This window comes from Daldinia loculata (genome assembly GCF_022478755.1).
Source record: "Daldinia loculata strain CBS 113971 unplaced genomic scaffold F4817scaffold_121, whole genome shotgun sequence".
Classification (NCBI taxonomy): Eukaryota; Fungi; Ascomycota; class Sordariomycetes; order Xylariales; family Hypoxylaceae; genus Daldinia; species Daldinia loculata.
The window spans coordinates 24,078-45,894 of NW_026054975.1; the positions used below are offsets into that span (position 1 = coordinate 24,078).

General features: G+C 46.5%; 10 protein-coding genes across 10 annotated transcripts; 6 read left to right on the plus strand and 4 right to left on the minus strand.

Annotated features, from left to right (window-relative positions):
* Window positions 1-207: 207 nt before the first annotated feature.
* On the minus strand, window positions 208-1,269 carry F4817DRAFT_354909 (uncharacterized protein). The gene is made up of 2 exons (XM_049305580.1): window positions 1,031-1,269; window positions 208-975 (listed from the first exon to the last, which is right to left on the minus strand). The coding sequence occupies exons 1-2, from the start codon at window positions 1,124-1,126 to the stop codon at window positions 811-813; spliced, it is 261 nt and encodes an 86-aa protein (XP_049153487.1). The 5' UTR covers window positions 1,127-1,269; the 3' UTR covers window positions 208-810.
* Window positions 1,270-2,024: 755 nt separating this feature from the next.
* Window positions 2,025-3,703, plus strand: F4817DRAFT_38729 (kinase-like protein). Its single transcript, XM_049307404.1, has one exon. The coding sequence runs from the start codon at window positions 2,110-2,112 to the stop codon at window positions 3,685-3,687; it is 1,578 nt and encodes a 525-aa protein (XP_049153488.1). The 5' UTR covers window positions 2,025-2,109; the 3' UTR covers window positions 3,688-3,703.
* A 304-nt stretch (window positions 3,704-4,007) lies between these two features.
* Window positions 4,008-4,965, plus strand: F4817DRAFT_354914 (uncharacterized protein). Its single transcript, XM_049305581.1, has 3 exons — window positions 4,008-4,319; window positions 4,383-4,507; window positions 4,559-4,965. Exons 1-3 carry the CDS (start codon window positions 4,149-4,151, stop codon window positions 4,890-4,892), a joined length of 630 nt encoding a protein of 209 aa, XP_049153489.1. The 5' UTR covers window positions 4,008-4,148; the 3' UTR covers window positions 4,893-4,965.
* A 261-nt stretch (window positions 4,966-5,226) lies between these two features.
* Window positions 5,227-6,487, plus strand: F4817DRAFT_354916 (vacuolar ATPase). Its single transcript, XM_049305582.1, has 5 exons — window positions 5,227-5,468; window positions 5,546-5,584; window positions 5,682-5,724; window positions 5,815-5,915; window positions 6,014-6,487. The coding sequence occupies exons 1-5, from the start codon at window positions 5,466-5,468 to the stop codon at window positions 6,173-6,175; spliced, it is 348 nt and encodes a 115-aa protein (XP_049153490.1). The 5' UTR covers window positions 5,227-5,465; the 3' UTR covers window positions 6,176-6,487.
* On the minus strand, window positions 6,488-8,563 carry F4817DRAFT_354918 (DUF1716-domain-containing protein). The gene is made up of 3 exons (XM_049305583.1): window positions 8,404-8,563; window positions 8,295-8,343; window positions 6,488-8,226 (listed from the first exon to the last, which is right to left on the minus strand). Exons 1-3 carry the CDS (start codon window positions 8,428-8,430, stop codon window positions 6,512-6,514), a joined length of 1,791 nt encoding a protein of 596 aa, XP_049153491.1. The 5' UTR covers window positions 8,431-8,563; the 3' UTR covers window positions 6,488-6,511.
* Window positions 8,564-10,213, plus strand: F4817DRAFT_354919 (phosphoglycerate mutase-like protein). The gene is made up of 3 exons (XM_049305584.1): window positions 8,564-9,078; window positions 9,143-9,352; window positions 9,421-10,213. The coding sequence occupies exons 1-3, from the start codon at window positions 9,024-9,026 to the stop codon at window positions 9,882-9,884; spliced, it is 729 nt and encodes a 242-aa protein (XP_049153492.1). The 5' UTR covers window positions 8,564-9,023; the 3' UTR covers window positions 9,885-10,213.
* Window positions 10,214-10,465: 252 nt separating this feature from the next.
* Window positions 10,466-13,178, plus strand: F4817DRAFT_354922 (glycoside hydrolase family 76 protein). The gene is made up of 5 exons (XM_049305585.1): window positions 10,466-11,089; window positions 11,188-11,308; window positions 11,362-11,720; window positions 11,828-12,069; window positions 12,159-13,178. The coding sequence occupies exons 1-5, from the start codon at window positions 11,002-11,004 to the stop codon at window positions 12,711-12,713; spliced, it is 1,365 nt and encodes a 454-aa protein (XP_049153493.1). The 5' UTR covers window positions 10,466-11,001; the 3' UTR covers window positions 12,714-13,178.
* On the minus strand, window positions 13,179-14,478 carry F4817DRAFT_354924 (uncharacterized protein). The gene has a single exon (XM_049305586.1). It carries the CDS (start codon window positions 13,983-13,985, stop codon window positions 13,284-13,286), a length of 702 nt encoding a protein of 233 aa, XP_049153494.1. The 5' UTR covers window positions 13,986-14,478; the 3' UTR covers window positions 13,179-13,283.
* A 493-nt stretch (window positions 14,479-14,971) lies between these two features.
* Window positions 14,972-16,677, plus strand: F4817DRAFT_354926 (NAD(P)-binding protein). The gene is made up of 2 exons (XM_049305587.1): window positions 14,972-15,318; window positions 15,446-16,677. Exon 2 carries the CDS (start codon window positions 15,468-15,470, stop codon window positions 16,521-16,523), a length of 1,056 nt encoding a protein of 351 aa, XP_049153495.1. The 5' UTR covers window positions 14,972-15,318; window positions 15,446-15,467; the 3' UTR covers window positions 16,524-16,677.
* Window positions 16,678-17,591: 914 nt separating this feature from the next.
* On the minus strand, window positions 17,592-20,180 carry F4817DRAFT_38855 (glycoside hydrolase family 2 protein). Its single transcript, XM_049307405.1, has 7 exons — window positions 19,837-20,180; window positions 19,310-19,778; window positions 19,176-19,255; window positions 19,023-19,092; window positions 18,804-18,966; window positions 17,903-18,745; window positions 17,592-17,836 (listed from the first exon to the last, which is right to left on the minus strand). The coding sequence occupies exons 1-7, from the start codon at window positions 19,912-19,914 to the stop codon at window positions 17,677-17,679; spliced, it is 1,863 nt and encodes a 620-aa protein (XP_049153496.1). The 5' UTR covers window positions 19,915-20,180; the 3' UTR covers window positions 17,592-17,676.
* Window positions 20,181-21,817: the final 1,637 nt, after the last annotated feature.

The window sequence follows — 21,817 nt, forward strand, 5'->3', positions numbered from 1 at the left end:
GAGCATTGAAAGTCGACATGAGGCAACTTGTACGTGAAGACTGAGTGTGTAATTTTTTGAATGGCGCTGTGGTGTACGAAATGGTGTATATACCTAAGCTTATCTTTCTTGAATCAACTAATTTATTCTGTATCAGAAGATGTTTGAGCACCAGGTTGTAGACTCGGCGAGGTTGAGAAATGATAGATGTAAGCTTCGTACGATGGTCCAATAATCCAGGGGGTAGATAACCAGGAGCCGTGGTAAGTTATAGCTCATCCTATTGGTCGCGCGGAACTGATGCTTTTCGTCGTACCATATCCGAACTACGGTTGGTTGGTTCGTTATGAGCCTAAGACTTATACGAGGAGATTTTCAAAGGTCATACTGTGCATTAGAAAGTCAATGCGATGGTCAATGTTAGCTATGCCTTTAAGTTAACATCGACCGTGTTGTCCTGAAAAATAGATTCAAATTTAATATATTAATATATTGTTACGGCTGGTAGAGTAGCATGTTGCCTCGTAGGGCTAGTTCCTAGGACTTAGTTGAAGAGGAGAGTGTTGGCATTGATAGCAAGAATGTTGAAACTAAGCTCTTCGCCTATTAATCCTTATGTTAGTAGAAATGCAATCTGCCTCGGACCATATTACTCCCAGCAACTAAGTTCGTCTTCCTATCACGCACCTAATAAGCATACCATTTCGCGAAATGTCATGCCCCTAAATTTAGGTAAAGCCAGACCAGACGGGACATAGTGACCGCCGTAGGAGACCGTAGTGCTATCCGACGAGGAGTAGACTTGGATTGCGATGAGATACAAGCATTACACTACCGATCTGGTAACGATTTGGCTTGTATTTCGTCTGTAGTGTCTCGAACAGTCTGGCCCTTCTTATACTCTTCCTCCAATGCCCTTTGCATGTCGAAATCAAGCTGGCGCTCCTTCTTGATCCGCTGCTGCTCCATGTCGCGCACAACACCCTGATGCATGGCCTAGAAATGCGTGGTAAGCCTATATCTAGTACGTACCACGCGATGATTTCTATACCTCTTTCTCAACCTTCTGCTGGAAGTGCACCATGATAACTGTACCAACAGCAAAGAGCGAGGTGCTCGCTAGGGTGAGTTTCGAGGCGCGCGACATATTTGCCGAACACGAGTTGATAAGCTGGACAGGTTTGATTTGAGTCTCGCTATAAAACCATCCCAGTCTTCCTTTCCAATGCTAGTACGGGAGCACTTGACGGTGTAGAATTAACTTCAATTGTCGAACTTGGAGGTGAAAAGTTCCGGAGAGTTGGAAGCTTAAGTGATGCTAGAGAGTAAATCTATTATCGATAACGAGTAGTCACCAGACTGCCCGTACTGTACTGTGTGTGTACCGTATGTGGAGAGATGAAAAAAACGGAGTCGCATATAAAACGGTTCTTTTCATAATCATTCATACTACAGGTTACAATTCCATATGCTCTCCTACATGTACTCTATCTTCATTTCATTTAAAATACGTTCTTAATTAATGTACCTTTACCTATTGAATTAGCCCAAAAGATACCTACCTAACGTAGGTCAACACTTTCTAACTGATGTAATTCTATGAAACTTCCGCCCTGGTCCCTGTCATCATGATGCAAACAACAAGCGAGAAAATGGATGCACGAAATATGAGCCTTGCTTTAACTAAGCTTACTTTACTTTCGTATTGCCAATCGACCGAATCTCTAGAAGTTCGGGAAAGGCGCACCCTAGAAGTTTGCCGACAACGAGGGAATGAAAAAGGGGTAAAGACGCGGGCTCTAGTGTTTCGTCTATTGGATGCCATCAGGACCAATGTTGTAGGATTGTTCAATGTTATTCCAGGAGCCCATTATTTCTTGAAAGTATCTGCATGCAGGTCAATAAAAGCAATGTTCCTTAGTCTTAATTCCCTTAGTTAGGATCCCGGAAAGATGAAGAACAAAGACACTTGACATGTGACAGGAAGCAAGCCTCTAGATTAATTTACACACGAGTTCTGAAGCGCAGGCCGCTTAATGTACAGTGACCGAGTAGATGGGACATATGACGATGCAGACTACTCGACGACTTCTCTCGGCTCCCAAATAACCTCAAATAACCTCAAACACCATGTCGAGTACCAATACTACAGGCTCTGGTACTTCCTTTGCCAGGAAGTACAATTCTCTTTCAATCCTGGATGAAGTTGAGGACGTCGAGTGGTACCAGCCGGGCGGATTTTACCCATTGGATGTAGGCGAGACGATAATCGACAGGTTCAAGGTTATTCACAAACTTGGGCACGGTGGCATTGCTACAGTTTGGTTTTGCTGGGACCTACAAGAAGAGAAATGGATAGCGCTTAAAATTAATTCGGCAAGCCATTCATCAGACGACTGCTCGGATTTAAAGGCGATTCGCATGATTGAAGCTCAGTCCCAAGGAATTGACGAGCTCAACGATAATAACATCATGATAGCCATGCAGACCTTCTTTATAGAGTCTCCTAATGGGCGGCACCTATGCTCCGTATTACCTGTTGCTGGGCCAAGGTTCACGGACTGGGAGGATAAAATAGGAGAAGACTTTGACCGACGGAAGAAAATCAGCTACCAACTTACCAAGGCGCTTGCTTTCTTGCACGGCAAAAGAATTTGCCATGGCGACTTTAGGCCTGATAACATATTAATGAGGTTGCAACCTTGTTACCTTGACCAGATCGGGTATGATGAGATGCAAGCTCTGATAGGGGAAGCAATTGGGGAACAACTCCTGGATGGCGACGAGCGAAGCCCCCACGCTCCCAAGTATGCATATCTACCATTTAGTTTCAGAAACGGAAATCTTTCGCACATGATATCGGATGACATCGCCATCGTCGACTTCGGCGAATCTTACGAAACCCATAGCCCTCCTGAGAGATTAAACATTCCACCTAAGTATGCAGGTCCTGAATGGCTCTTCGGTCGTCAGACAGGCATAGGAAATGACATTTGGTCTCTGGCCTATACACTACTAGAAGTTCAAATTGGTCCCCTCCCTGGCGACCTGTGGAATATCATTAGGCGCATGGAGCGGTACATAGGGCCCGTCCCATCTGTCTACGGCCCGACTGCTGTAAAGATGCTACACGACGAAACAAGTGATCCGGATGAACCACCACCAGATTATGAAAAGGATGAAGCAGTTACTGGATCATTAACTGAGCCGCTCAACTTACAAGAGAAGTTTGAAGCAACTCACACCGAATTCAGTAACCCTATACATATTGCGCTAGGATTAGCATATATGCCAAGGGATGAGATCCCTATTTTTAGCGATCTTCTCGAGAAACTCTTCATATACGACCCAGAGGAGAGGCCGGAGGCATCTCAAGTACTAGAACACGAATGGTTTAAAGCTCATCAATCCGAAGACGATGCGGCCACCGATGAAACGCTACCGATTATGAGTCTCTTCGACGAGTCGGAAGAGAATAAAATGGTCCCAGAAAAGGTCTCGGAATCGTTAAACGCAGAGATTACTGCGCCGCCCATGATGGTGACAGAAGTACGAACCATTCAAATCACGGAAAAGTGTCCTTGGTATCACTTTGTAGCTACTTGGGTGGTTCCAGTATTGGGGCTGTTATGCGTGTATTTATTCTACATTTGCATGTGCTTACGGGTCGATGTGAGAATACTTAAGGCGGCCCAGCTGAAAATATGAATGTAGTATACCTAATGTAGTAATATTTTAAAATTTCAAATTTCAAGTTTTATACCATAGCTGTATATTCCTGTATTACCTCGTAAAGACCTTCGCTTTAGCATCGTGACAAACGCAAAGCTTATATTAATATAGATACCCTTAACCCCGCGTAGCCTGTATGGAGAAATGAGTCAATACTCTCACAACATAATGCCCTCACAGTATCAAATGTTATTTAAGCAGATGTAATTCGTCAGGGGATGCGAGGCAAGTCAGCGAGGGGTTCTAAGAAGTTTCCGAAAGCAAACCAAGTTCAAAGAACAAGTATTACAAAAATAGCACCGTAGAAAGCGTTAGGTTCTTTATTAGAAATAAGCAGTAGAGATCCTTTTGGAAGATTTGGGTGTATAATCGGCACCCATGTAATTCCTAGTGTGTACCTACCTCTCCTCTCCTCTTACATTGGACACTTCGACACCATGCCAAAAATAACCCCCTATGGACAGGTTGGGGATGCTCAATCAGAATGGCATCCTGACATGGCCATCCCAAGAGGCGCCCCATTGCCTAAAGATACCGAGGATAAAAGCGCAACTGTATTTATCAAGCCAGAACCAAGTATCGGGTGCGGGACGTTACAATGCCCAAAGGTTCGAGAGCAGTGCTTAACCCATCTAATTAGCATACATCTAATCAAATGCGTATTCACTTAGGTCTATTGGGAAAAGAAGGTAGTCTATGACCAGTTGGTCAGAAAGCAGCAAGATGTTTTACAGTCGAGTGAGAGCTTCGCTCAAGAAGCCGCGAGAAATTTAGGATTCTCACATATTATTATCCGGTAATGCCCACGTGCCTTAAATTGAACGTATTCCATGCTGACGTTGACCAGTAAGGAACTCCATGACGCTGCCAACACTTACGCCCAGGCTGGTAGAGGCCAGACAAGGCGTACGAAGACGGGAATTGAGCCTGATCAAATCCATCTAACGGTATATCTTGCGAATCAACCAAATTGGGTCTCTGTGCACGGGCATATCTACGGCGTCGTACGAGAGACGACATATAAGTTGATGAGTGAAAGGAAGAGTAGATACGTTAAGAAGATACCGGAATACACGGAGTATGTAATGATGCCGAATAATCAACGATGGATGGCAAAAGAGCGCCCAGATCAGCATCGCCGTAATCCTGAGCTCTGGGAATGGTTTGAGTATATATCTTAGGTACCTAAGAACCTGCGAATAAAATATTGATGTGGTAGGCGTATTATAGTAATAGCTGTGCCTTGTTAATTACCTACATGTAGTTAGATAAAATATTCCCTCGAATCTCAAGTTATAACCTTGGCTCAATAATCGAAGAAAAAGGGGTGATACGTTAATGATAAAACGTGCTAAACGGAAGCTTGAGCGTAATAGATGCAACCATCCATTCCGTATAACGTGGATAAATTAATATGCGTGCAATATGCAATATCGGTTTAAAACGGCGCGAAGCAGGGTACGTACCATGTACCTAAGCTCCAACTAGAGGTTGCTTCAGCCCCATCTGACCCCAGCCCAGCACCAGCCTTGCCAGTGAACCTTAGGTTGTCATTGATTCGCCTGCCGAGCTCCTACTCTACGTACCTAGCTACCTACCTACCATTTCGACATACTTCCTAACCTATCACGACTAATCTTCGCTACAGCATCATACGTCAGTTACCAAACCAGTAAACCACCAACAAATCATCCTGCGTTCCCTTTTCTTCTGAGTCGACTTGCAAGTAAATCAGATCTCCGCAGCTTAGCAGGATGGTATGCTCGATCCAACCAAACCTATACAAAGAAGACAGTAGTTACAGCTAGCTAACCATGCTATCTCTCGAATATAGTCGGCCCAGAACTCGACAGGCATTCAAACCCTCCTCGATGTACGCAGACCCCCCCAGGCCATCGCAATGACCAAACCACATAGCCGAATCCAATGTAGCAAGTCCAGCTAACAGGTAGCTCGCCGCGATCGCATAGGCCGAGAGGGAAGCTTCCAAAATCGTTCAGAAAGCCCGCGAATGTCAGTACCACCGCATATTCTCTACATCTGCCGATACACAAAGACCAGGCAATTCGACACGTGAACCAACACTAACACATCAACCTATAGTCCGAACCAAGAGAGTACGAGAGGCGCGAGACGAAGCCAAGAAAGAAGTAGAAGCGTACCGCCGAGCGAAGGAAGAGGAATTTAAGAGATTCGAGGCCGAGGTACGCACATACAATAACATATAACATACCTTATACAGCTCAAATCCAGCCCCTCAATCGATACAAATCCGGGTTACTAATTCAACCCCCTACTACAGCACACCCAAGGCAACAAGCAGGCCGAAGACGAAGCCAACCGCGAAGCCGATGCCAAGATCAAGGAAATCCAAGCCGCCGGCCAGAAGAGCCAGGACAAGGTCGTCGAGGACCTGCTGAAGGCCGTGTTCGACGTCAAGCCCGTGCCCCCTGAGAGGTCGTAGGTTAGTCCAGACTAGCCAGAGCTGCTTAGTCTACGGGGAGAAGCGAATCCGAAAGAAATACTATGCGGAGAAAGGGATCGACATGTCACACCGTGGATTCTGGTTGCTGGAAGACTGAGGCTATGGTGTGTAGTTGCGCGCATTATATTACACGTTACCGGTGTTTTTGGAAGGGAAGAAAGCCGAAATAAAGATAGGTCGGTATTACTGATTGCAAGGGGCCTGTCTGTCTGTTCATAGAAGAGATATTTGAGGGATGCCGCGCTGAGAAGCCGGCACGATACGCATTATTCATTGATTACTACTATACTATTACATGCTACCAGTCCGCTCGTACTATTGTAGGAATTCCACTAGGGTTGTAAGCATTTCTCTAGTATCCTTGCCCTCTGCATCATCCGCGTCGATGCCTTCAATCTGTTCTTGTAGCGTAGCTTTAATTGTAGCCAACGTTTCGTCTCGGTCGGCGAGTAACCTCTGTATTGTCTTCCTCGCGCCGTTGTCTTCCGCCACCAGCCACGCCAGCACTACGTCCAGCGTCTGCAGGCAAAATAAGCCAGCGTCGAGCCGCCGCGAGAACCACTCGTCTGCCATTTCTTCTTTTTCTTCGGCGCTCATCCCACTCTGTTCCGCGCGGATCGCCTCGTCCACGGAATCTAGGCGCGCCGCGTACTCCCTCCTCAGTTTAACCAGTTTCTCCGTCTTCTCGTAGTCTTTCTCAACGAATTTTGCTAGGGTCCGGATTCGCTCTGCCGAGTCGGCTGGCAACAGCCGCAGCATGGATCCAAATATGCCGATTAGGTGTTCCGTAGTCTGGCTGTCGTTACTCTTTTTCATAAATAGTGTGAAAATGTTCTTTAATCCACCCGCCTCTACAACTTTTTGGCATACACCAGTTCCCGCCGCACCGTGGCCCCCTACGGCATGATCCAGGAGCCGGAGCGCGGCAGATTTACTCATCTTACCCTCTTTCAACATGATCAAGCAAAGCTCGACACCTTCCGCCTCGACGAATTTGGTCTTGCCCTCGGGCTCGTCCACGAGACAGGTCAAAGCCTCGAACAAGTTCTCCATATACTCTTCTTCCTCGCCGCCCTTTTCGGGGTCACGTTTTCGATAAGATGCTACAAGCTGTAGCATGATGTCCACGGCATCCAAACTGGCCAATTTCCTCCTGTTCTTCGACGATGTCTGGACTAATATTGCTAAAACCTCGGCAGCATACTGCTTGTTCTGACTGACGGTGGCCTCCTTGGCCTGTATACGGCGAAGTAGCCACCTCAGCAGGCTGTCGTTTTCCGTAACTTGTTCTGCCGTCGCCGTTCGTCCGCTGCATAGGTTTTCCACTACACTGAGCGCATAGTAGACGCCGCTCCGATCAACCTCCTGCTCCTCATCTAGCCTCTCGAAGTTCGACACGAGCAGCCCCAGCAAATCAGCCTCCAGCAGGGCATCGACCAGTGCATTCCATTGATCGTCCTCGGCCGCGATATCTTCGTCAGTCAGTTCGTTAATAATCTCCATAGCGTCTATCGCAATATCGGTATTCTCATGTGCGAGTAACCCTACAAGGCTCGCGACGCTTCCAATCTTAGCGAACTCGGGATATAGCTCCGGGTGCTCAGAAAGGATGGAGAGGGCCTTTATGTCGGCGTCGAGGTCGGCTTCGCTCGAAATAAACTTTTGAGGCTCATCCTCGAACTTTGCGCGCAGCTCGGCGTTCTTGTTTATTCGCTTTTCGAAATTAAGGGCAGTTCGTCGTAGCCACGCGCTGTCGAACTTGTCGGGTGCTGTGTCCGCGCTGGGATCGGGGTCATCGACGTAGTCTAATACTTCGTTCTCTTGCGCCGTGATTCCACCACCAAAGAATCGCCCTTCCTCATCATCGTCGGGTGGGAGATCCGGTCCGTAGTCACCTTCCTCGTCTTCTGGAGGGGGCGAAGGTCCTGCTTCGACGTCATCTTCGTTATCGTTTACACTCTCGTCCTCGACGCGCGCGTGTCGGCTGCTGTTACCATTCGAATTTAAACGGGCAGATTTATAGATTTGATCTGCATATTGCTACACGTTAGCTAATAAGACTTGTAGATGGGTAGGAAGAAAAGAGGGCAAATCATACTGGGATCTCGAAGAGGTTCTAGCTTGCGCTTGCTACCGACGCCAGATGCCTATAACATAGTGTTAGTTGAATTTGGAAAAGTAGAACTAGGGCAAAGATATCAACTAACCTTGAATAGCTCATCTATGCTAGTCATTGTGTAGCAGGTTCATAAAGTGGTTGATGTAGGCGTGTCGCGAAGGAGATAGCTTATTTATTAGGAAATAGTAGTTGTAAGTTGGAACATTAAAAAATGTACGGTAGAGCTCCAATTGACTTCTAAAAGCTTAGACAGTGCGCGTTACATAGCTCTTACCGGTCGGTGTACTTTCCACAACCCACCCGTACTTACATGATGCAAGGCCCATTGGACGTAACCCCACAGTACCTTCACGCACTATTTTGAAGGTACGTACTGTAGAGATTGTAGACATCGGCTATATTTTATATTTTAGTAACAGCATTTTAGTAAGAGCAACTTTGGCTTATGAGTCAATCTAACAATAAGCAACATTGAATCTTGAAATAACAAAGTAAAGTTCAAGCTTCATTTATCCTTACCCGTTCTCCAAGTATTTGCCTAGCGGTTGTTACTCGTCGTACTGCCTGTGTTTGGATAGAAATATCGTATACTTCGTACTTCGTTCATATTTGCTATTGGCCTTCAATATCTTACCAAAAACTAGACACGAGATAGATCTCACCTAAATTCAAAGACACATCATAGACCAAACGTTTATCTCATTTAGAATGCCTCCAACGCTCATACTGGTCCGCCACGCTCAAGCTCGCCATAATGCAGAAAGTTAGTTTATTACGATGCGAGTTCGGGCTATGAGCTTCAAGGTCTTGGTTCTGACTTCACCCAGAAAACTCTACAATACCTGATCCGGACTTGACTGAGGAGGGACATGGGCAATGTGTAGACTTACGGAAGAGTCTCATAGAAAACCCACTAGCTCAGCAGGCCGAACTCATCGTGGTCTCTCCCTTACGCAGGACGATGCAGACAGCATTACGATCCGTCGACTGGCTTATTGAGAAGGGTGTCAAGATAGAAGCCGATGCGGATTGGCAAGGTATAATTTCAAAAGTTCTCTCATCAGAACCATACATCGAGCAAACCCATTCTAAGCCGTTTCAATAGAAAATTCAAACCATGGATGCGACACCGGAAGCCCCATCGATAAACTCATAGAAGAGTTCCCCACGGTCGACTTCTCAAAGGTCGACCCGGTCTTCCCAGACAAGACGTCGCCACTAGGTAGCCGCTATCACTTCACGAAATCAGCTCTTTTAGCACGTGCTCAAGCAGCCCTGAAGAAACTATATGAACGTCCGGAAAAGGTAATCATCGTCGTCTCTCATTCAGCCTTCTTGCGACTCGCAGTCTCCGGCTATTGGTACTTTAACGCCGACTACCGCATTTTCGACTTCGCGCCTGTGAACAATCCGGGAGAATCACATCGACTCGAGCAGCACGAGTCTACCAGAGAGAAAGGCGGAGGACTCGGCCGGAGCTGGATCGACCCCATAGTGCTAGGCTCGGAGCTGCCGGGAGAAGATCCGGATGCTAAAGACAACGGAAGCGGAAACGGCCGGGGATATTGAAGGCGGCTTTTTAGATATCGGCCCCGAACGGGATATAGGATAGGACCCATGGCCGTCATAACATATAATTACCTTACCTTTGTCAAATGTTCCCTGCAGTACGGTTTCAGGTTTCAGGATAACCGCGTATAGTAGATTAAAGCGACAAAACTCATGCAACATCTAATATTCACCTTACTCCGACGCTACTTAGCTACTTAAGCGTCTAGTAAATGACCCTGGCTAATAAGCCAGACCCAAATGAAGAATCGAGGCTGTGCTAGTGGTCTCCATCTAAAGACCCCATCCTAACCTGAGGACCATCCCCATTCGTACCGATGAAACAGCGCGTTTTGTTATTTATTCATCCTACCAGCCTACAAGTTGGAAGATACAAAGTTACAGCTGATTTTACATAATTGTCCAAACAGTTGACAAGCATGCTTCCGGCTGATACTGCACAGCCTCAACTACTACGATAGCGCTTCAACTTGATTGGATCACATTCCCTCCGTTATACGAGATCCGTAGTAGGTATATATACTCGACATACCATTGGATGTCTAAAACGTCAGTCATACTACGTAGTACGTACCTAACATAGTAAGTCACTTATGTTAGGTACCTTATTACAGATCAGTGCTGAGTTGGATGCTGATAATGGGCTTCTAGATCCGCCAAGTCCCGAAACATCCATACGGGGGACCCCAACATATCCTTAAGGCTTATGTAGACCACATTTCGCTAATAGGGCTGTTTGCTGTTGGTAGACCGTGATTTTATTTTTCTCTCTTAACACCGAGGCGCACTTAGTCTTTGCTGTTGGTAAACCATAGTTGACAACCACCACCACCACCATAATCCAGTAACGGTTAGATCTCAACTTTTATTAGGTAGTTCTTGGCGACTACATATACGGATCTGACCAGAAAGGACAAAAGACAATTCTTATTAACGGTAAAGCTATCCGAATCTTTGCCGTTCGACATGTAATACGACCGTGGTACGTGCTTACATGTATAATGTCATTTGTATTTTCGATCGTACTCGTCTGAATTTCATCCTCCAACAACTGCGCTTCACGGTTCACGGGGACTGTCGATAATTCAACAGCGTCGCGCGACTCCAAGTCGCAAACATGTTGTCCGCTGCTCGCCGCCTTCAAATATTATGCCTCGCTCCGGCAGTCGTGTTAGGAGCGCTTGAAGTTGATCTAAATTCAAAAGGTAAGCATTTTTGATCTCTTCTCTTAGCAGCGCAGGGTTCTCCCCAAGACTCCCTGGCGCCGCCCGCGACGAATTCTTAATACTCAATATACTCTTAGAATCCATCAAAAATGCCGCGAAACAGGTCGCCTTTGACTTGATGACCTATTATGATGGCAACGAAACAGGTCATGTACCGGGCATCTTGCCGGGACCGCCGCCGGACGGAGACTACTACTGGTTTGCCACCCTCTTTCCCGCCGAGGGGCAATTCACTAACGGTGCGGAACCAGGTGGCAAGGAGGCGCGCTTTGGGGTGCGATGATAGACTACTGGCATTACACAGGTGACGATACGTACAACGATGTCACGTTCCAGGCAATGCAGTTCCAGGTCGGCGAAAACGAGGACTACGCGCCCCGGAATTGGTCGCTCTCACTCGGCAATGACGATCAGTCCTTTTGGGGTATGTCGGCGATGCTAGCGGCTGAAAACAAGTTCCAGGATCCTCCTAAGGACAAGCCGCAGTGGATTGCCCTCGCACAGGCTGTTTTTAACGACCAGTCCGCACCGGACCACTACGATGGCATCTGCGGCGGTGGTATGAGGTGGCAGATCGCCCCCACTAACAAGGGTTATGATTATAAAAACAGTGAGAAACCCCTATACCCAACAAAGAAGGAAAAGCATCGGCAATGGGAAGACGAGAAAAGAAGAAAGCGGAATAAGTGATAGAAGCCGGCTAACATGAACGGATAGCCATTGCCAACGGTTGCTTCTTTAACATAGCATCCCGTCTGGCCCGATACTATAGCAACGAAACCTACGCGGAGTGGGCGATCAAAACGTTCGACTGGATTCAGAACATTGGGTACATCGACAAAGATTGGAACGTATTCGATGGCGGCCACGTGCAGTACAACTGTACGGATACCAACCGCCAACAGTATTCGTATAACGCCGCCATCCTATTGTCGGGGGCGGGTTACATGTACGAATATGTAAGCAACCTCCCCCATATTCATATCCCCGAGGCGTTCTAGAAAGCAGGTGAGCAGGAAGAGGACCTAGGTAGCTAACTAGCCCGCAGACCAACGGTAGTAAATTATGGGAGGACCGGATCAACGGGCTTCTGGATGGTATGGAGCGTATATTCTTCGTAAACGGCACATTGTACGAGCCAAGTTGCGAGGGTGGTTTATGTACCTCGGACATGTTGAGTTACAAGGGATACGTACACCGATGGCTAGCCGTAACGACGCTAACAGCGCCCTTCACCCGCGAACGCATCATGAAGCTGCTCCGCTCATCCGCCGAACACGCCGTCAAGCAATGTACCGGCGGTGCCAACGGCCGGCAGTGCGGTTTCCACTGGACGACCGGCGTCTACGACGGCCAGACCGGCGCAGGCCAGCAGATGAACGTTCTCGGCGCGCTTACGAGCTTGCTCGTCGAGGACGCGAACCCGCCCGTTACTAACAGCACGGGCGGCACCAGTATCGGCAATCCCAATGCTGGAAATCCCAAGTCTTCGTTGGTTCAGGAGGACCCTGTAACGACGGGGGATAAGGCCGGCGCGGGGATATTGACTGCGTTCTTGCTTGGTACTACCATCACCGGTGTCCTGTTTATGGCATTGGATTGAACGTATTTTCGTTCGTTTCTGTTTGATTTTAGGGGCGTGTTATGTATTAATCTCATATTTTATTCGACAAATTTTGTTCTTATTTGTGCAAGAATCCCTTAAAATTTACACTTCAGTTAAGGTATACGTTTGCATTCGACCAGGTATGTCTCCTACATCAAGTATGTACACTAGCATCTCGGAAGTTAACTGTAGCATAAATACTACATTGGAACTTTCATCCTGGGTGTGAGGGCTGTTTGGCTCTTGTGATGCTTGGCCGAACTCAGCATTTTGATCACTGTGCGCTCAAGTCCGATACGTAATACAGCGGATGATGTGAATAGCAAAGACGGTAGATGCCAAAATTATGAGGGGAACAGGTGACTGACGATAGTATGGTTAGTGATATTCTTGATATACCCGCTCTCTACATTATAGTCCTTCATTGAGAATTTCACAGAAATCACTCTCTAAAGGTTTCCGGTTTGTTGCGATAAGCATCTATTAATATTTATGATTCAATGCAAACATTATATCCAACTAAACTCATACAGTCTAATAGTGACTGTCCTCAGTTAAGACCATTACTCATAGCATTGCCATACCCGCCACCAGGCCAACTGCCACGCGCATAGCACCCTTCACAGCTGCGGTCGGCATAGCCGCGGCCTCGGAAACACTGCTCGCTCCAGAAGTGCTAGCAGACTCGGCACCCTGAGAACTTCCTCCAGTTGAGCCTCCAGTTGATGCAGAAGACTCGCCGTTTGAGGCAACACCTGTGCTTGTTTCCAGTGTTGCAGTCGGTGCCGCAGTGATGGTAGCAACAGAGATTGTACCGGTTGTTGTACCAGTAATAGAAGCCGAGCTTGCTGCCGAGGTAGCTGCCGAGCCAGAAGATTCCCCGGAGGATTCCACGGAAGACTCGCTAGAAGATTCGCCAGACGCCGAGCTGGAGCTGGACGCGGACGTAGAGGCCGAGGTAGAGGCCGGGACGGAGTTCTCAGTCGAAGTAGGAGTCGCAGAGGCACCGAAACCCGGCAGAAAGCTGGGCGAATAGGTGGCGGTTCCTTGGTAGCCATCGCAGCCCGGAACGGTTGTCTTGGGTGGTGCACGCCCGCCGCCGCAGTCGAGGAACTCGCAAATCTCACCGGTGTCCGGGACGTACCAGATTAAGCTGGCACCGCCATATCTTACGGTTGCGGACGATACGCAGCCGCCTATGTCGGTCTTGGCGGCGGCCTGTCCCGCGAGCAGTGCGGCCAGGAGGACCGTGGGTGCTTTGGCGTACATGGCGTTTAAGACGGAGGAAAATACGACAAGAGTAATTACCAAGAGGTAGGATTAATTCGGACTTGGAGATGATGTGCAGTAATGTATGTAGGAACGAATGGACGGCAGTCCTTTTATTTGGGATTGCCACGAAAGGAAAGATTTGCACTTTGTAAGGAAGAGGCAAAAGAGAAAAAGGAAAAGAGAATTGAAACGGTAAAAAGATGTTGTCATTTCCTTTTAGCGCACGGCACAGTCCTGCGCCGCATACTATGTAACTTGTTTAATTTACTACCTTGTTAGGCAGCTGTTTAGGCAGCTGTTGAACTAGAGCTGTTCTTGGATAGGAGTTATTCGGCTGTCCAATGAGAAGCCTGGTAGGATGGTGAGAGCTTTGAAGATTTTAATTCAGGGGAAGTTTCAATTCATTGGCGAATAAATTCTAACTACCAACAACAGTAACTATAGAATCTTGGTATGAATCTAGTTAACTATTACATAAGGTAACTAACCCAGAGTTGATTGACAATAGAAGCTTTGTCTCTCTAAGTAGAAAAGGGGTAAGTGTGTATAAGCCTTCGTGTAATAACGGTCAAATATCCTATTACTTATAGGCTATATTATAGATAGTCATTTCTATTCAACTCTATAAGCGAACATCAGAATATAACATTATAGCATGCCAGTACTATAAGTGACATACACCGAGTTCATAGACGACGTATAAAGTGTCCCTCCGATAGAATAGTACACTTCTACGCACATTTTAGCTAAGAGGTACCTGAGTTATTATTATGGGTAGTTATAGCTACATCATAATAAAAATAGTTCTTCACCCTACCTAGGTACCTGTTTAGGCAGATTAGATCGGTAACCATTGCCACTGAACTACCTACACTACAGCAACATATCTACTGGATTACTGGATTATTAAAAAGCCCCGAGCAGGTTGGAAACCGCTGATAAATAAACCGATGGGTAATTATTTACATATCAACTAAGCAAGAGTGGGAAATCAATTATAAATCAAACTATGGGGTCCTAGACCCTGCTCTAGATCCCCGAAGCAGCCCAATCAAATATTTTCTATCCTGTTAGCACGTCACGGCATCACCACTCCGAGCAATACAATTGATACAATTGATAATTCTCCGAATGCTAAATTCAACTTCACAGGCTAGGGATATTTAGAACCCGTAGTTATCTAATAGTTGCGACCATAGCCGTCATATGTTAAATCGCCGGTCCGCTTAGAAAGCATGGAACAATAGCCCAGGTACTAGCTACCTAGGTAGCTATATATCAATGGATCTGTCTCAACTGGACTTATAAATATTCATACTTTAATAGAGTCGTATGTATTCTCACTTCTTGTTCACATCCTCTCATCATACGGACGTCTACGGGCTTAATTAAACCCACATCTCTCTTCTGCATAATCTTGCTTTCCTAGGATAATAGCAATACTAAAGACTGGAAAGCGCAGCTAATTCAAAACTCAAGATGGCACCAGGAAAGAAAGTTTTCATTGTCGGACCAGGCTTCATCGGCTGGGCCGTGCTTGATCTATTAGCAAAGGAGAACTATGAAATCACGGGGTACGTCAGGAGGAAAGAACACGCGGATCAGATCAAGGCCTCTGGGGCCACAGATACGGTGCTTGGTGACCTGAACGACAAGGCATTGATTACGAAACACGCGTTATCCCATGACATTGTGATTCACACAGCCACCGCAGACCATCTCCCAAGCGTGGAAGCTATCTTAGAAGCCGTCCAGCAGCGGGCCGAAAAGGGGCTGAGCACGATCTATATCCACACTTCCGGAACGTCCTTGTTGAACGACGGGGCAGCAGGGGCCTACAAGGGAGACAAGGTGTACCACGATAACATCGTGTCTGAGATCGACTCCGTCGCCGACAATGCGCCACATCGACAAATAGACCTTACTATTGTCAGGGTCCAAAAGAAACTAAAGGAGAAAGCCAAGATCGCCATGATGATCCCGCCCGCTATCTACGGTTATAACCCGCACCACGGACGGCTTTCAATCCAGATCCCGGTACTCACCCGGTATGCTCTTAAGCACGGGTATGCGGGATACGTAGGTGCTGGCCTCTCCGTCGAGAGCAACATCCACGTGAACGACTTGGCGAGGGGCTACGTCACGCTGCTGCACCACCTAGAGTCGACACCAGCCAGCAGCCCCGATATCCTCGAAAACCCGTACTACTTCTGCGAAACGACAGGAGACAACGAGCCGAGCTGGAAGGACATCGCCTCGCTCATCGGAACGGAACTCCACAAGGCCGGTCTCATCCCTGACTCAAAGCCGCGCACGATCCCGCCCGAGAACTACGGCGACATATTCGCGGACTTCACGCCCGCTGTCATCGGCCTTAATAGCCGTAGCCGAGCTGTGCGGCTGCGCGAGTTGGGGTGGAAGCCCCTGGAGAAGAGCTTGAGCGAGAGTTACATACAGGACGAGCTGCCGGTGATTTTGAAGGAGGACGTGGATCGCAAGGCTTTTGATGGATACCATGGGGCGGTTGCTAGTTGAGGGTTTGACTATATTGCTTGTGGCAGGTTTGGTAAAATCCTGTAATCATCTAGAACAACTAACAAATTAGAAGCCAGCCTGGATATAACGTATTTTATAAAGATTTCTATAGGTACCAGGTATATGGTATATAATTCAAGCAAGTTCACTTCCATTTGGTGATACCCTCCCGCTTCAATTCAAGACTCTTTCCCGTACTCCAACTTCGTATAAAGTCATCATCATTCACGCATAGTTGGGCACCTTTATTATGACAGCCATGATTATGGCAAATTTTATTTCTAAGGCGACGAAATGGAACAATTCGTTGTCTAGGTGTATCTATACGTACCTCCTACACATACCTACTCAAATAATGGGGTGCAGTTACCTACATCTAGCTATATACTAATATTCGTAACGGAAAATTCCCTATGTTCATGGGTGACGAAATGTAGGTGACGAACAATACATGTCACCCCGTTACAACAACACATTCGTCAACCTTACCTCTAATATCCTGAGTCACTATTATACTATTTTTTTCAGACTTCTATAAATAACCATGGTATGTTTATGCAACTCCTCTTGTCTGCTTTCGAGACAGAGTCTCTTGCCCAGTCCCAAGTCGTCGTTCTAAATACTTTCACATCTTGCGATAATACACTCTATAGTTTCTCCAGCATTCCTAAATTGATTAACTCGGTAGCTTACGAGCTGGGCCTGGCCAAAGAGAAGAACGAAGACCTTCAAAGACGAATCCAAAAACTGAATGATGAGGTCGTACAACTCAAGGCCTATAATACCTTGAACTTGAAGTTAAAAACAATTTCGTGGATCTATTATGTAGCACGAGTATGTCTGGGTAAATAATTGCTATTGTCTAGATACGATTGTCAGTGCATTATACAATAAGACATAGACTCTACACGAATTTCTTTTATAGCATCCTGTCTATGTTTTGAATGAATACCAAACTTGAACAAGGGGTAAGGAATAGACATAACAATCCTAGGGTGGGGGAACCGTCATCATTGCAATAAACATCTCAATGTAGGATATCAAATATTATATTATATAAGGTATTAATCATACAGTCATCAACTCTTTATAATGAAGTATATCTGCACCTAGAGGTATATAAGAGATTGAGTGGGTATAGCGGTATTTATACTCATAGCACCATCCTCTTCTTCGACGCCTTGCCGCCTCGGGCTGCCGCGGCATCGTAGAGAGCCTGGATATCGGCTTGCCACTGCTTCTTGTCGAGACGGAGGATACGGCGGTCGTAGGTGAGGAAGCCGTTGACTTCTCCTTCGACATCGGTGGTTTGACTGCATCGGCGTTAGTTATGGCTTGCGATATGAAAAGGTAGAAATTGAAAAGGGGATTAAACTCACGTCCACACGGCAGCTGAGCATGCGTACTTCTCGATCTGGTCGCGCAGCTCACTTAGTAGGAGATGACCACGGTAGTTATACGCGTCAAGATCCAGGTCGATCTCGTAGGTCTGGTTGATGCTGCTCACAGCGGCTTCTACCTTCCACAGGTGCTCTTCGGAGACATTGTGGCCGATTCCTCCAAATTCACCTTGGATGGCAATGCGCTGGTGGTCGTAAGGAGTGGATTCGATGGAAGAGAAAGGAGTACCACACTGAGGGTTTGCGTAGTGGTGGTTGTCGTGCCAGTCGCCGGCGCCGTGGTCGTGCCAACCAGTCGTAGCGTCGACAAACCTTGTAGGGTCAAGCGCCTTGACGCGGTCCGTGAGGTTGAACTCTGGGTAGTAGTCTGTGATCTGGCCCCATCCCTCGTTGTAGATGACCCAAGTGTAAATGCTGGGGTAGTTCTTGTGCTGCTGGATGAGAATGTCGAGCTGGCGTTCCCAGTCAGCCTGCTCCTCTGCATCTGGTGTTCGAAGAGGCATAGACGGCATGTCCTGGATGAGCAATAGTCCGAGTTCGTCGCAAGCTCGGTAGAAGAGGGCGTTTTCTACTTTGATGTGCTTTCGCAGCATGTTGAGACCTAGATCCTTCAAGACCTGAAGGTCGTAAACCATAGCTTCTCGGTTGGGCGGCGTGTAGATACCATCGGGCCAGAAACCTTGGTCGAGTGTGCCGAACTGGAAGATGAATTCGCCGTTGATTAGCGGGCGCTTGACTCCGTCGATTTCGCCGATAGAGAAGGTTCGGAAGCCTGTGTATGAGTTTACGGTATCCTGTCCCAGCTTAACGGTAATATTGTAACTATATGAATCATTAGACTTTTTTCGATAAAAATGGTCAAAGGGGAGGTTAGACGCACAGAGTTGGCGAGTCCGGAGACCATAGGCTAGGGGAGTCCACAACGAAGTCAAAAGGCTGGTTAGCGACACCCTTCGCTGAAGCCACTTCCTTTCCTTTGCTATCGATGACGGAGACGGTAACTTGATCAGAACTCGCGTAGGCAGTTCCAACAGTCACGTTGACTATACAAACGCCATATTAGTATGAGTCGTGAAGCGCGCCCCCTATATAAACTGACCTTGTCCGGACATGTCAGCGATGATATCTAGCTGGTTGATGTATGTCTCTGGGACCGACTCAAGCCATACCTATTGCGATCAGTGTTAGTGCCGTATACTCTAACTCAAAGAATATCCGTAAAAACGGATGCCGTATATAGATGATTACTTACGCTCTGCCAGATACCCGTGCAAGGTGTATAGAAAATATGCGAAGGGTTACGAGCCTGCTTTCCAACGGGATTCATGTAACCTACAGAAATATTAGCGAGTCATGATATCAAATATGCAAAGCATAACCGCTTACCTTCGTGATCTGTGGGGTCAAATACGAAGACGTGTAGGGTGTTAGTGCCATGAGGGGTAAGATACTTGGTGATGTCGAAGTTAAAATGCCAGTAGCCTCCCCTATGAGTGCCGACCATATCACCGTTGACATAGACAGTTGCCTCATGGTCCACAGCTTCGAAGTTTAGCAAGACTCGACGGCCCTTTTGGGCGAATCCGTGAGGAACGTCGAACTCGGTCGAATACCAAGAATACGTCTGGTTCTGCTGCATAACGCCCGAGAGAGCGCTTTCGATACATGACGGCACGAGAATGTCCTGTTGGAAGCTGTCATCAGCCGGCACAACTTCGCCTCGGTAGGCTCCCTGCTTCCACTTCCAGATGCCGTTCAAGCTCTGCCAGTCAGATCGTTGAAGCTGGGGGCGCGGATATTCCGGCCAAGGATCTGTTCCAACGGAGTAGGTCCAATCAGTATCAAGCGGAGGAGTCTATAAAGTGTAAGCTCTTGATTTCGTTTACTAGGACAGTTGGTTGGGACGCCCTGACCTGGACTTTATATCCCAATGCTAGGTTGCCCAGCACTGGGACTAAAGTTAAGAGGTTTGTAAACAAGTTGGAATGCATCGTGTTTACTTCCCCTCGGTGGACTGATATCTTTGCGAGAGGGTAAAGCAGGCCGCTAGGTGCAGAGCGGTTCAAGGGCTTGGTCGGGTCGAAGAAGAATCTTGCGAGACTGGGGAAAGGCTCGACTCGTCATGATGGAGCAGTCTGGCAGGCCAGTCGTTGTTTAAATAAACTTCTGAGATGGTACAGGATGCGAATGGAAAAGCTTCACATCAAAGCTATGCCCAAGCTATGGTAGGGATTCTCCGCAATTCCAGACTGGAATGTTTGCTCACCTTCCTAATATTGACCACGGTTAGTCTTTAGCGGCTTGGATATGGGTACATAGAACATAGAACTACTATGTACTTGACCCGTGATCGATGTACGATGAACAAAAGACGTGGTGGCAAAACTAACGCCGTCACCGCTAAGTCAGGAAAGCTTGGTACTCGTTCATCTGGCCTGTTGGCTGCAAAGCATGCTTGGCTCTTAGTCTTAGCATAGGGAGGATATACGGCAGCTGATTTTATAAGGCTGTGTACATTATATTGTTATTGGACGATCTTATAGAGATTCACTAAAGCTGGGGGTCTAAAGTCTGTGACAGCGGCTCCATTGGAAGCAAGACTGTCAGAACAGGATCGGAATCCAATCGTGATATTCGGGATTTCATATCCCCATGCTTTTCTAGCAGGTATTATATTACGTATGCAATACATATGTAGTCTTATATGCATTGCCAAGGTAACGAATCCTCATCGGATAACCATATGCCTATTGAGAATGAATATGGCTTGACATAGGCCAAGCCAATTATGTTCTCGGGAAAGGTAAAAGCGAGAGCGGTGGGGAAGATTAGATAGTTAGAGTTGTACATACACGCATCAATATAATCAAGAAAGCTGCTAATGCAGTACGTCTTTAATGATGTAGTCAATCTGTCAATGTAGAGTAGAGTCCATCGGTTGGAGAAGAAAAGTACATAGGTAGACGGTAGACAAATAAACTACCTGGTACATAGGCTTCGGTAACCCCCCGGACTGCCGGGAAAGACTAGCGTGGCAGTAGCGTGGCAGTAGCGTGGCCAAGTTAGAAATGATATCAACAACGGCACAGGGACCGAAGAATAAGACGGAATAAAGGACTGAAGGTCACGAGAGCGCCGCGATATTAAAAAGGACCGAATCCGATGTGCATTAGCTATACCCGGCGTGTCTCGTTCTTCGCTTGTGTAATGCTGCTACTGCTGCCCTAAGCCTGTAATGCAGGTTTTGCAGTATAAGGCTGCGAAATAGAAGATAATGGTCAGCAACTTGGTGACTGGTACGATTCCGAAGTGAAGAATCTCGGCACTTGAGTCTAGATTCATCAATAACAAAAGAAGGTTTAAACAGAGCTCCCTTGCGTCCGAATTCTTACAACGTGACTACTTAGTCTGACTTGGCAGAATAATGACCTTTAGAAAATACCAGGTCATTCATGGATCATGGCAAACAAGAAGAAAACGCGAGATGTGAATTAGAAAGTCATCACGGCCAAAGTGGGTCAAATTCTGTAGGATTTAATGTTTAATTACCCCGACTTTTTTTAGTGTGTGTACATCAGGTACCGTACACCAAGCAAATGTGGATCCGCTGCTACGCACGGACCAGCCATTGGTGAGGCGTTATTGCTTACGGAATGGTTTTAATTATATATATAATTATTTTTATAATTTTTATATAAATTTAATAATTAATAATATTATGTGATTTATTTAAATATTATTATTAATTATAATATTATATTTTAAGTTTTTATATTTATAAATATAAACGTATAAATAGTTATTTTTATAAATAAAATATTAATTTACGTAAAAATATACGTAAATATTTTAATAAATATTTATATTAAAATAAATAATAATATTAATTATAAT